At 44.5% G+C, this 11832-nt stretch overlaps 1 protein-coding gene across 1 annotated transcript; it reads left to right on the forward strand.

The window, feature by feature from the left end:
• Positions 1-244: 244 nt before the first annotated feature.
• On the forward strand, positions 245-7918 carry LOC118379486 (uncharacterized). The gene is made up of 4 exons (XM_052511748.1): positions 245-930; positions 1669-2126; positions 4467-5501; positions 5947-7918. Exons 1-3 carry the CDS (start codon positions 750-752, stop codon positions 5217-5219), a joined length of 1392 nt encoding a protein of 463 aa, XP_052367708.1. The 5' UTR covers positions 245-749; the 3' UTR covers positions 5220-5501; positions 5947-7918.
• The last annotated feature ends 3914 nt before the right edge of the window (positions 7919-11832 follow it).

An 11832-nucleotide genomic window follows, 5' to 3' on the forward strand; every position in this document is an offset into this window, starting at 1 on the left:
TGCATTTTGTATTTGATTGAGCTCTATTTAGATTAGGCTATTTGATCGGAGAAACCTGTATGATGTGAAAAGTTGTGGGGTGATCATGGGGCTGGAGTTGGGAGGTGTCCGGTGAGAGAAAGGCAGATTGAGGTTGCCAGGGTTACAGTAGTACAGGAAGTGTGGTATGCTGAAGCAGGGAAGAGAGTGGTTGAAGAACATGGGTACAGGGTGAGGGATCCTGAGAGGATTCCTGTGAGAGATCAAGAGACCGTGATGGGAAGAATATTTGCTTCAGCAAGGTGGGCTTTTTATCATTTATAGTCGTGGTCGTCAATTGTACTGCAGAAATGAATTGAAAGTCACAGAAAATAGAGGTTGTGGTGGCAGCGGTAGAGAAGTACTTGGGATTGCGAGGATTTACTGCAGAACAGCTGCAGGGGGAGTGGTAGAGTTTTGTCTTCTCAACCCACTGGTCTAGAGTTGGACTAGATAGGGTTCAATAGTGGAATTGATGGCAATTTCCCGTGTCCCCAATATTGTATTAATTTAATATTGTATCAAAGAATATAATGTAGGTAGACCGTGAATGGCCTCACACCACTCTCTTCCCTACAGTAGGTGGCGGTGTATGCACCTTAAAGTTGGATGCAATCCGACAACCAACTCCAAAACAAGAAGAATTAAAGCAGGAAGTGAATAGCTCGAGCGTTGGTTTATTTTCCTCGTTGACATGTGGCTCTATAGACCGTAAAATTCCCAAATTACAGATGGAGTTGAATACGTTTCTTACTCAGCGGTTAACAGCGGCCGCTGTGGAGATATCGGCTGTCTTCGAAAAAAAGATTGTCGAGTACCGGGTCGAAATCTCCCGTTCGAAGGAGGAGAACAAACGTCTACAGCGGCTGTTGGATTTGGTTTTCCACCCGGAAATCAAGTTACGTCGAGCAGGTTTGTAATAATAACTACTGTGGGAAACAAAATTATTCATCAAATAATTATACTCATTTAGTCATTCACACACACAGTTAGACTGCAGTATATTAACCCGTCTGTCTCCACACCCGGGGGACCCAAACAAGCATGTTTCCTGTAGTAACCTAGCAAAATCACCACTTCCATAAATAGTGTTTTTTTTTTTTTTTTTGTTTTTTTATTCTATTAAATACATCGGTCCACTCAGTCTTATATGTTTAACTCCGTATGAAATGATTTCAAATAGTATTTGAATCCAGGTCTGAAGATCACACAGATCACTAGCCAGAGGGAACAAGGAGCATCGTGTGTGTGTGGCACACCAGCCTCAGCGGGGTGATAGAAACCTTAAACATCCAAAACATCCCTTTTCCAGGGATACAGTATCTTCAACCTATCACCCCCATTTTTTTTCTCGTCTATTACTTTTATATGACCAGTATAACTGCATCAGAGGAGGCTGGTGGGAGCAGTTTTAGGAGGATGGGCTTATTGTAATGGCTGGAATGGAATAAATGGAACAGTATTAATCATATGGAAACCACATGTTGGACTCAGTTCTATTGATTCCTCCTATAGCACCTCCCACCAGCCTCCTGAACTGCATTGTTAAGGAGGAGCTTGCAATCACTGTTTACACCTGTTGTATCCTGCTGCATCCTGCAGTACGTGAATAAACTCTGATTTGATTTGTTTTCCTTTTCTTCCCTCCAGACTCCCAGCAGCACTCTCTTCCTGTCTCTGAAGAGGAGGTTCCCCATGAGCAGCAGCACTGTGAGCAGGAGAGGAGCCCCAGTCAGGGGCAGGAGGACCCAGAGCCCACACAGATTAAAGAGGAAGAGGAGGAAGTCAGGACCAGTCAAGAGGAAGACCAGCCTCAAGGGCTGGAACCTGATACCAAAGACATCTTAATCCCTGCCTGTGTGAAAAGTGACTATGAACAGGACCCACCTCTGCCCTCACATCTTGACCAAACCTTGGAGAACAGAGAGAGGGACTCTCTACCCACCAACACAACTGAACAGATCAAAACAGAACCTGATGGAGAGGATTACAGCATATCAGAACCAACCAGTGACTCTCAGCTCCTCTCTGCAGTAAATCCAGACTGTTCTGCAGCTCAGAGTGAAAACGGTAAAGTTCATCTGAGTCCCAGCACTTCTTCAGAACAAGTAAGATTATATTTATTGTGTTAGTATACATGTAGAACAGCACAAAAAGGCAGCATTTAATTGTAGCGAAAACAGCCAATTGATTACTTGAGATTCTGAAAGAAATTTCTTTAACGAAAATGAATACAAAAAAATATGAACATGAACATGAATGTATACATTTTTAAATATAAAGTATATGGACAATTCCAGCATTATGGACATTACATTTGCAAGCAAAATCACAACCTTAATATCTCACACTCACAGAATGGACAAAGTTAATATAATGATGTGTGTCTATAGTACTCCTTGGGTGAACCCAAAACACACTTCTAAATCCTGTCAAGTTGGAGAAATTAATGAAATGTATGTCAAACAAAAATCAATGATTGCAAAGTGAAACAAACCATACAACTCTATGCACAAGGACGACTTTTGTAGATGCAAATTCTGGTAACAGAATGACGGCACCAACGGCACCAACCGTCATTCTGACTTTCTATCTGCATTGGTCTTCCAGTACATGTGTTTTTGTAAAACATTCTGTGGAAATTGTTCAAAGTTGTCCTTGTGAATACAGTAGTTGTATGGTTTGTTTAACCTTGCAATCATTGTTTTTTTTGTTTGACATACACTATATATACAAAAGTATGTGGACACCCCTTTAAATGAGTGGCTTTGGCTATTTCGGCTACACCCGTTGCTGACAGGTGTGTAAAATTGAGCACACCGCCATGCAATCTCCATAGACAAACATTGGCAGTGGAATGGCCTTACTGAAGAGCTCAGTGACTTTCAACGTGGCACCGTCATAGGATGCCACATTTCCAACAAGTCGGTTTGTCAAATTTCTGCCCTGCTAGATCTGCCCCCGGTCAACTGCAAGTGCGGTTATTGTGAAGTGGAAACGTCAAGGAGCAACAATGGCTCAGTCACAAAGTGGTAGGCCACACAAGCTCACAGAGCAGGACCGCCAAGTGCTGAGCCAAGTGTAGAGCTTAAGAATCGTCTGTCCTCGGTTGCAACACTCACTACAGAGTTCCAAACTGCCTCTGGAAGCAACATCAGCACAATTAACTGTTCAACGGAGCTTCATTTAAATTAGTCTCCACGGCCGAGCAGCTGCACACAAGCCTAACATCGCCATCTGGTGTAAAGCTCGCCACCACTGGACTCTGGAGCAGTGGAAACACGTTCTCTGGAGTGATGAATCACACTTCACCATCTGGCTGGATGGACAAATCTGGGTTTGACGGATGACCGGATAACGCTACCTGTCTGAGTGCATAATGACAACTGTAAAGTTTGGTGGAGGAGGTATAATGATCTGGGGCTGTTTTTCAGAGTTCGGGCCCCTTAGTTCCAGAGAAGGGAAATCTTAACCCCACAGCATACAATGACATTCTAGACTATTCTGTGCTTCCAACATTGTGGCAACAGTTTGGGAAAGGCCCTTTCCTGTTTCAACATGACAATGCCCCCGAGCACAAAGCGAAGTTCATACAGAAATGGTTTGTTGAGATTGGTGTGGAAGAAATTGACTGGCCTGCACAGAGCCCTGACCTCAACCCCATCGAACACCTTTTGGGTGAATTGTAACTCCGACTGTGATCCAGGCCTAATCGCCCAAAATCAGTGCCCGACCTCACTAATGCTCTTGTGGATGAATGGAAGCAAGTCCCTGCAGCAATGTTACAACATTTAGTGGAAAGCCTCCACAGAAGAGTGGAGGCTGTTATAGCAGCAGAGGTGGGGACCAACGTCATATTAATGCCCATGATTTTGGAATGAGATGTTTGACGATCAGGTGTCCACATACTTCTGGTCATGTAGTGTACTTTTTAATGTGAAACATCTTGAGTCTCATTCCCACAGAATTGTCCACTTGGTAAAGTATTCAGACCCCCTTTTCCACATTTTGTTACGTTGCAGCCTTATTCTAAAATTGATTAAATTGTTTTTTTCCCCCCCTCTTCAATCTACACACAATAACCCATAATGACAAAGCAAAAACAGTTTTTATAAATTTGCACAAATTTATAAAAACCTATCACATATACACAAGTATTCAGACCTTTGACGCAGTACTTTGTTGAAGCACCTTTGGCAGCGTTTACAACCTCAAGTCTTCTTGGTTATGACGCTACAAGCTTGGGGAAAAAATATTTTACCAATTTTAAAATAAGGCTGTAATGTAAAAAAAATGGGAGAAAAGTCAAGGTGTCTGAATACTTTCCGAATGCACTGTACAATGTTTAATATGATAACTCTACGAACATATCTACGTTCCAAAACGGGATCTCTGCTGTCCGAGAGTTTTCATATTACATTCATCTCTCCTTTTTGTTTCCCTCTTAGGATTCTAGTAACGTGGAATCAAATGAAGCATCTAGTTTCTCCACCTGGAGTGAGGACAACATCTCCGTAACAGACAGAAACTCTTCAGACAGTAGCTCCTGCACTAAAGAAGACTCTGAGGCACGTAAACCAGCGAAGAGAACATGCCATTCTAGTGGTGTGGTGAATGAACCATCTGATTTGTCCAACTTATGTGATGAAAACAACCCGGGGACTGAGATCAGCCCTTCAGACGGAAACAAAGACATGAACATCCAAACAGACTCTGGGGCTCATTATCCAGCTAAGAGGATCTGTCAGAGGGTGCATGATGCTGCCGTAGCAAGACGTGGGAGTGGAGAGATGGCCTCCTGTTCCCGTCCCAAAGTGCCAGGATCCACTCGACGTTACACCCACTGCTTGCACTGTCAAGGTCTGTACATTCGAAAGTCACTACGGAAGCATATCAGATACTGCCCTCTGAACCCCAAAGCTGAAAAACCAAAACCTGGACCAAAGATGAGGATTCAGTCAGCAATGGCGTTTAAGATGTGTCCTCAACCCGACTACGTCAGCACAGGTCTTTGGAAGATCGTTTGTGGTATGAAGTCCGGCCGAGTTTCATTTGTGGTTAGAAATGACAAATGTATCCTCCTCATGGGAGAGGAGCTGTACAACAAACTACAACCAGATGACAGAAGAAACAGATACATTCAACAAAGAATGAGAGAGGTGGCAAGACTCCTCATCACGGCCAGGACGTGTACCCTCTGATGTGCTTTGAGGACTTGGTCATACCTAGTAATTTACCTCACGTCATCACGGCAGTGAGAGCTGTTGCTGGCTACAACGAGGAGAACAAAACGTACGACCGTCCGACGCTGGCTGTTCAAATGGGATACAACTTAATGAACATTGGCAGAGCTGTGGAATCCTGTGCATTGACGTCAGGACGACACAAAGTCGCGGAGTCTGCTGGCAAATTCAAAAGTTTCAAGTGGAATGAGGTTGTTTTGGCTGGAGCACTGTCCACTCTCAGTGAACCCCAAAATAAATGTAAGTCAAATGTCACACCTTGTAGGTCAGGCTAGCTCTCCAAGTGGATGGTTTATACACCTTGTAGGTCAGGCTAGCTCTCCAAGTGGATGGTTTATACACCTTGTAGGTCAGGCTAGCTCTCCAAGTGGATGGTTTATACACCTTGTAGGTCAGGCTAGCTCTCCAAGTGGATGGTTTATACACCTTGTAGGTCAGGCTAGCTCTCCAAGTATTATAATATTGTATATATTTTTTTAGACAGGAAATTTGCCTGGAAATGGTCACGTTTATTCATATTCTGTTCATATATTTTATATTCATTTTCTCTCTGTCTTTCTCTGGTTGTTTCAGCTGCAACATTGTCAACTCCTGTTGAGCCAAAAAGTGAAATATGAAAATCGTGATATTATTTTCCATTCTTTGCTGCCATTTTTGCACCTTTTAAGCAACCTTTTCTCAACAGGCGCCCAGCCGGCCGTCGCACAGGTGCCCAGCCGGCCCGTCTCCCAGCGGAGCCGGCGCCCAGCCGACCCGTCGCACAGGCTCCCAGCAGGCCTGTCTCCCAGCTGAGCCGGCGCCCAGCAAACCCAAAGAAACACTGTGAGATTAAAGAGGATAGTTGATGAGGGAGCAGCAGTAGAGAAACACATAATGCCGTTCATAAAGAGTGGCCAAGTTCCTGGAAAGAGGGACTGCCTCAAATGCCTCCAGTCAGAACCTGTGGCGCTCAAAAGCAGAAACTGGTCGGGCATTAAGTTCTATGTAAATAGAGTCAAACGGAGACAGAGTACTGCAGCAAACTTGGGAGACATCGGCCCTGACGGGGACTTCAAATCAGGTCCAGAGACTGTCAACGCAACACCTTAGTCATTGCGTTTCCCAGTCAGACTTCAAACCAGCCAGGGATTTGAACCAGCGACTTTGTGTGTGGTGGGGGTTACAGGTACCAATATTTAAATTCATATTCTGTTCATATATTTTATATTCATTAGTTCACACATTGTACCTGTGGGTTGCCACTAAAAACATTGAAGAAGAAATTAACTTGCCACTTCCTGGTTGGTAAAATTCTAATGGTAAACCTAATTTCAGTTTGTGACAAAACAAGCAAGTATAGTGTAGACTACAGGATCATTGTACCATCTAAACCGCTGTGAAATATATTTTCCATAAACAAAAATATAGTATTTTTGTCTGTTTTGAAGCTGGTGTACAAAACTTGAAAGTAAAAGACGCAAAAAACAAATCTTAAGAACGGGAAGCATAGAAATAGGGCACATAGAACAGATCTTCCGGCTTCCTAGAATTGCTTTTCAGTGAGAGTGACAGATCTATAACTGTAAGTAGAGATGGAGTCCTCCATCGGGATCTTGAGAGGCAGTAGGGCTTATTTGGTTTTGATACATTTTTTAAAATTTGAGATTAAACTGAATTTTATCTATGATCTTCAATGCATTTGGGAGCAATAGAGATACATTGTCTAGATATAGTACAATATCGTCTGCGTATTGGTGTTATTTTCTTTGATTGATCAATGGCCTGGGCCAGGGGTTCCCATGGATACTAAAATAACAAGGGAGAAATAGATCGCCTTGTCTGCTGCTTCTAGTGATTCTGAACAGAGCACATATTGCCTGTTATAACTATGGCTGAGGGATTGGCATATTAATGAAATTGGAGACATTTTTCAAGACCGACCAGAGATCTAACCATTCTAGTTTAGTAAAAGCTTTTTCTGCACGGAGAGATGAAACAGCCCAAGGCCCTGTTGATTATGATGAAGCATCGAAGATATGGAATAGTCCACGGATCTAATCAGAGGATAAATATATATATATATTTTTTTACAAACCCGCTTCGGTCCTTGTGGACCAATTTGGATACGTAAGTCTTGAGACGGGATGACAATTTCAGTAGGCAGTTTTAATATCTGTGTTTATCGAAGATAGAGAGTACACTGGGTGACATCCTTTATTTTTGTATAGGTGAAATTAGTGCTGTATTTACATTTCTCCAAAAATGAACCTGTGTGTGAACAGCTGTGTTAATCATTTAGAGCAATAGTGGACCTAATTGAGACCAGCGACATGTTGGTTCCAGGCCCGTCTCTCTAACGCGAGGCTACCTGATACCCCTAAGGACATGTTTCATGACCAAATCTATTTTCAGATCAAACTCCTGTATTTTCCTGTATTCATGTTACTATTGAATGATTGTCTTTGTGAAATCTTCTGCTTTGTTGTATTGGGCTGGATGCATTCCTGTCTCTAATATGTTATAGAGATACCAATATCAGATTTAATGCCAGAGATCATGTCACATTGCTACTTAAAGCCCCATGCAGTGTTTAAAACAATATATTTAAATCATCACTGTATGATTACTAAATCACTGTGTTTATTTCAGTAAAATAACACTATATTTAAAAAAAATAATTTAATTCCCTGAGCCTCCTTTTGCCATTGAAATGCTCAGTCTGGTTGTGGTGATACAAATGTAAATATATTTACATACACAGGCCTGATTGGCGGACAGGCTCGTCTAGACTGGAGCCGGGGTGCTCAAACCTTTGGGGTTGGTGAAATATTATCTGAGTGGTGGGCCATGGGCGGAGTAAATAGATAGGATCTATTTAGAAATAGAATATGTAAACAATAACTTTTTATGGTCTTGAAGCAATATCTTTTTTTTTTTTAAGCAATCGTATAATTAGTGGCCTTAACTTGACACCTAATAATACGTTATCATTACCTTATTACCTAGACTTTAGGGGGACCCTAATGCTGCGTTTAGACGAGAGACACAAAAATCGTCGGCATAGTGGCATAGCATTTACGGTGGAACAATGACATCCGGTTTGCCGTCTTCCTTGTACCATGTAAACGCAGCTTAAGAGAGATTTGGTAGAGAGAAACGAATACATTTTTAAAGTGCAATTCTGCATATTGTACCATGGGTTGAAGAGAACAGTTATACAATTGTATCACACATTTCATGTAATTCCACTCATTTTGCCATGGGGTGGGAAAAACCAGTAAGTTGAGAGCCCAACTGATAGAAATCTGAAACCTTTTTGTCGGGCCAAACGAAACGTTATCGTGGGCCAAGTTTGACAAGCAGGCCCCAGTTTAGTCAGTCCTGCTCTAGAGCCTAACCGCGTACCCCTTCAAAGTAGGAGGATACATCTGCAAATAAAGGATGATTGGTCATTGGTCAGAATCAATCCGATCAGATTGTGATGTCATGATATGGAGCAGAACAGGCTGAAATTCCAGGATTTCTTTTCAAACAGCTCTTACACAAAGGGCGTTATCATCATTAGTTATTTCTACCTCTTTGTTGTAAAAATACCATTTAAAAAAAAAAAACTGGGAAATCACGTTAGCTAATTAGCACAAGTGGTCATATCTGACTTCTCTAAACGAGCGTCGTAACATGGAGATCTGGCCGTGGGAACACTAACTCTATGAAGGTGTGTAGGAATTTAACCTTTTTAAAAAATAAAAAAAGGTATTATTTCTCGCTGATATTAAAGTTACGTTCCGTATGTTTCCCAAAATCATACCGCAAGCGGTTCATGTTTAGAGCAAGAGTCAGGGTTCTTAATGAAGGTCCCCAGGAAGAAGATGCCTTCAGCAATAGACACTGAAGGTAGTTGGTGTCTATGAATGGAGGTAGTTACAGCTAGCGAGCTAACTTTTAGCAAACTAAACTGGTAATCAGAAAGGTAGCCTGTCAAAATCATCTGAGCATATATCTAACGCTGTGGGTTATTTAACCAATAAGGCCTGGATACAGCCCTTAGCCGTGGTATATTGGCCATATACCACAAACCCCTGAGGTGCCTTAATGCTATTATAAACTGGTTAAATATTTGTTTTGTCATACCCGTGGTATACGGTCTGATATATCATGGCTGTACCATGTCCTGCCGTAGCAGGGCCCCTCTGTGTGGAGGACTGTAGCAGGGCCCCTCTGTGTGGAGGACTGTAGCAGGGCCCCTCTGTGTGGAGGACTGTAGCAGGGCCCTCTGTGTGGAGGACTGTAGCAGGGCCCCTCTGTGTGGAGGACTGTAGCAGGGCCCCTCTGTGTGGAGGACTGTAGCAGGGCCCCTCTGTGTGGAGGACTGTAGCAGGGTCCCTCTGTGTGGAGGACTGTAGCAGGGCCACTCTGTGTGGAGGACTGTAGCAGGGCCACTCTGTGTGGAGGACTGTAGCAGGGCCACTCTGTGTGGAGGACTGTAGCAGGGTCCCTCTGTGTGGAGGACTGTAGCAGGGCCCCTCTGTGTGGAGGACTGTAGCAGGGTCCTCTGTGTGGAGGACTGTAGCAGGGCCCCTCTGTGTGGAGGACTGTAGCAGGGCCCCTCTGTGTGGAGGACTGTAGCAGGGCCCCTCTGTGTGGAGGACTGTACAGGGCCCCTCTGTGTGGAGGACTGTTGGCAGGGCCCTCTGTGTGGAGGACTGTTGCAGGGCCCCTCTGTGTGGAGGACTGTTGCAGGGCCACTCTGTGTGGAGGACAGTGTGGAGGTTAGGTTTACACAGGAGAGAAAGGAATGTTGGTTAGGTTTTACACAGGAGAGAGAGGAACGTTGGTTAGGTTTAGGAACGTTGGTTTTACACAGGAGAGAGAGAGCGGAACAATGGTTAGGTTTTACACAGGAGAGAGAGGAACGTTGGTTGTGTTTTACACAGGAGAGAAAGAGAGGAACGTTGTTTAGGTTTAGGAACGTTGGTTTTACACAGGAGAGAGAGAGCGGAACAATGGTTGGGTTTTACACAGGAAAGAGAGGAACGTTGGTTGGGTTTTACACAGGAGAGAGAGAGAGCGGAACAATGGTTAGGTTTTACACAGGAAAGAGAGGAACGTTGGTTGGGTTTTACACAGGAGAGAAAGAGAGGGCGGAACAATGGTTGGGTTTCTTCATTCCTCCACCCTTTTGCTTCACCCTTTGCTCTTTCAGGCCGTGGATGTGTTGGATGTCTCTGGTCTGCTCCAGAAGGGCCCTAAGTTCCTGGTTCCCCCGGGCCGCCGGGACCCTCTCTGTCTCCAGCCGCTGCCTCAGGGACCCTCTGTCTCCAGCCGCTGCCTCAGGTCCTCTCCCTGGGTCCTCTCCCTGGCCCACAGCCCACAGCCCTCTCCGTGATGCCTCCAGCTCCAGTCTGTCTAATTGGGACTGCTCCCAAAGCCACCTTCTCCTGCTCGTTCTTCTTCTTCTCCCTCATCCTCCTCAGTCTCCCTCCTCCTGCTCCTCATTCTCCTTCTCCCTCACCGCGCTCCTCTCCCTTGGGATCCCTCTATTCTCCCTGAACCAAGCTGCTGGGAACGTGGAGTGTATCGAGACCAGCCTCCTGTCCAGAGCTCCTCTGGTCCTCCATGGAAGGCCTGGTTCCTTCAGGGGTGCGGGGCCCGGTGTTCCCCAGCCCGGGATTCAGGGGTCGGGTTCCCCAGCCCGGGATTCTCCAGGTGGGTTAGGAAGGCCCGGTGCTCCCCTCCACCATTCCCTGCCCGCCTCGGGCTGTCCTTCAGGGGTGCGGGGGCCCGGGTTCCCAGCCCGGGATTCTCCAGGTGGGTTAGGAAGGCCCGGACCATGGTTAGGAAGGCCCGTCTGTCCTTCAGGGGTACAGACGGGAGAGGATGAGGGGCAAACAAGTCTGGTTCTGGAGCTGGGTGAACAACAGTCACAACAGAAGGTGTTGATAAATACTGGACTTGTGTTGCTGGCTGGTGTTCGGCACGAAACAGAAGAAACGGTAGAGGGGCGGTACTATCTGAACTTGTCCAATAGGAAACGGTTTTCCGTGAAACATTTTGCTACGGTGTGACCTAATGAACATGGGTTCTGGTGAGAGTAGCCTGAGGGTGAATCCTCAAAACATCAGAGGGGGTGAGGAGAGTGTCGATCGTAGAATGTGTGAATTGTGACACGTAACCACCTCTGTTCTCCTGTCCAAGTACCCCACTGTCTAGGAATGTGGTACTTAGTTAAATAAAGAAGGAAAAGTCTAACTTTGGGATATGGTGATTAGAGCTGAAACTATTGGCATAAAAAAACATTTTATACAGTGTTGCCACAACTCTCTCACACTAACTTAACGAGCACTTTGACCACAAGTGGGCACAGAGACACAAACAAAGTGTTTATTCATCATATATTCAATGTTTCCATTGAATTGTAATACACTATACAGTATCATCACTATCCTGAGGCTGTCTGCACACATACAGTGCAATTCATTTAGAATGCATACGTAATGTGATTTAGAACACATTATTTACATACATTTAAGTCATTTAGCAGACGCTTTATCCAACACATTATGCATATGTAATGCGATTTAGAACACATTAT

The sequence above is a fragment of the Oncorhynchus keta genome, unplaced genomic scaffold (genome assembly GCF_023373465.1).
Source record: "Oncorhynchus keta strain PuntledgeMale-10-30-2019 unplaced genomic scaffold, Oket_V2 Un_contig_7430_pilon_pilon, whole genome shotgun sequence".
In the NCBI taxonomy this organism is placed as follows: domain Eukaryota; kingdom Metazoa; phylum Chordata; class Actinopteri; order Salmoniformes; family Salmonidae; genus Oncorhynchus; species Oncorhynchus keta.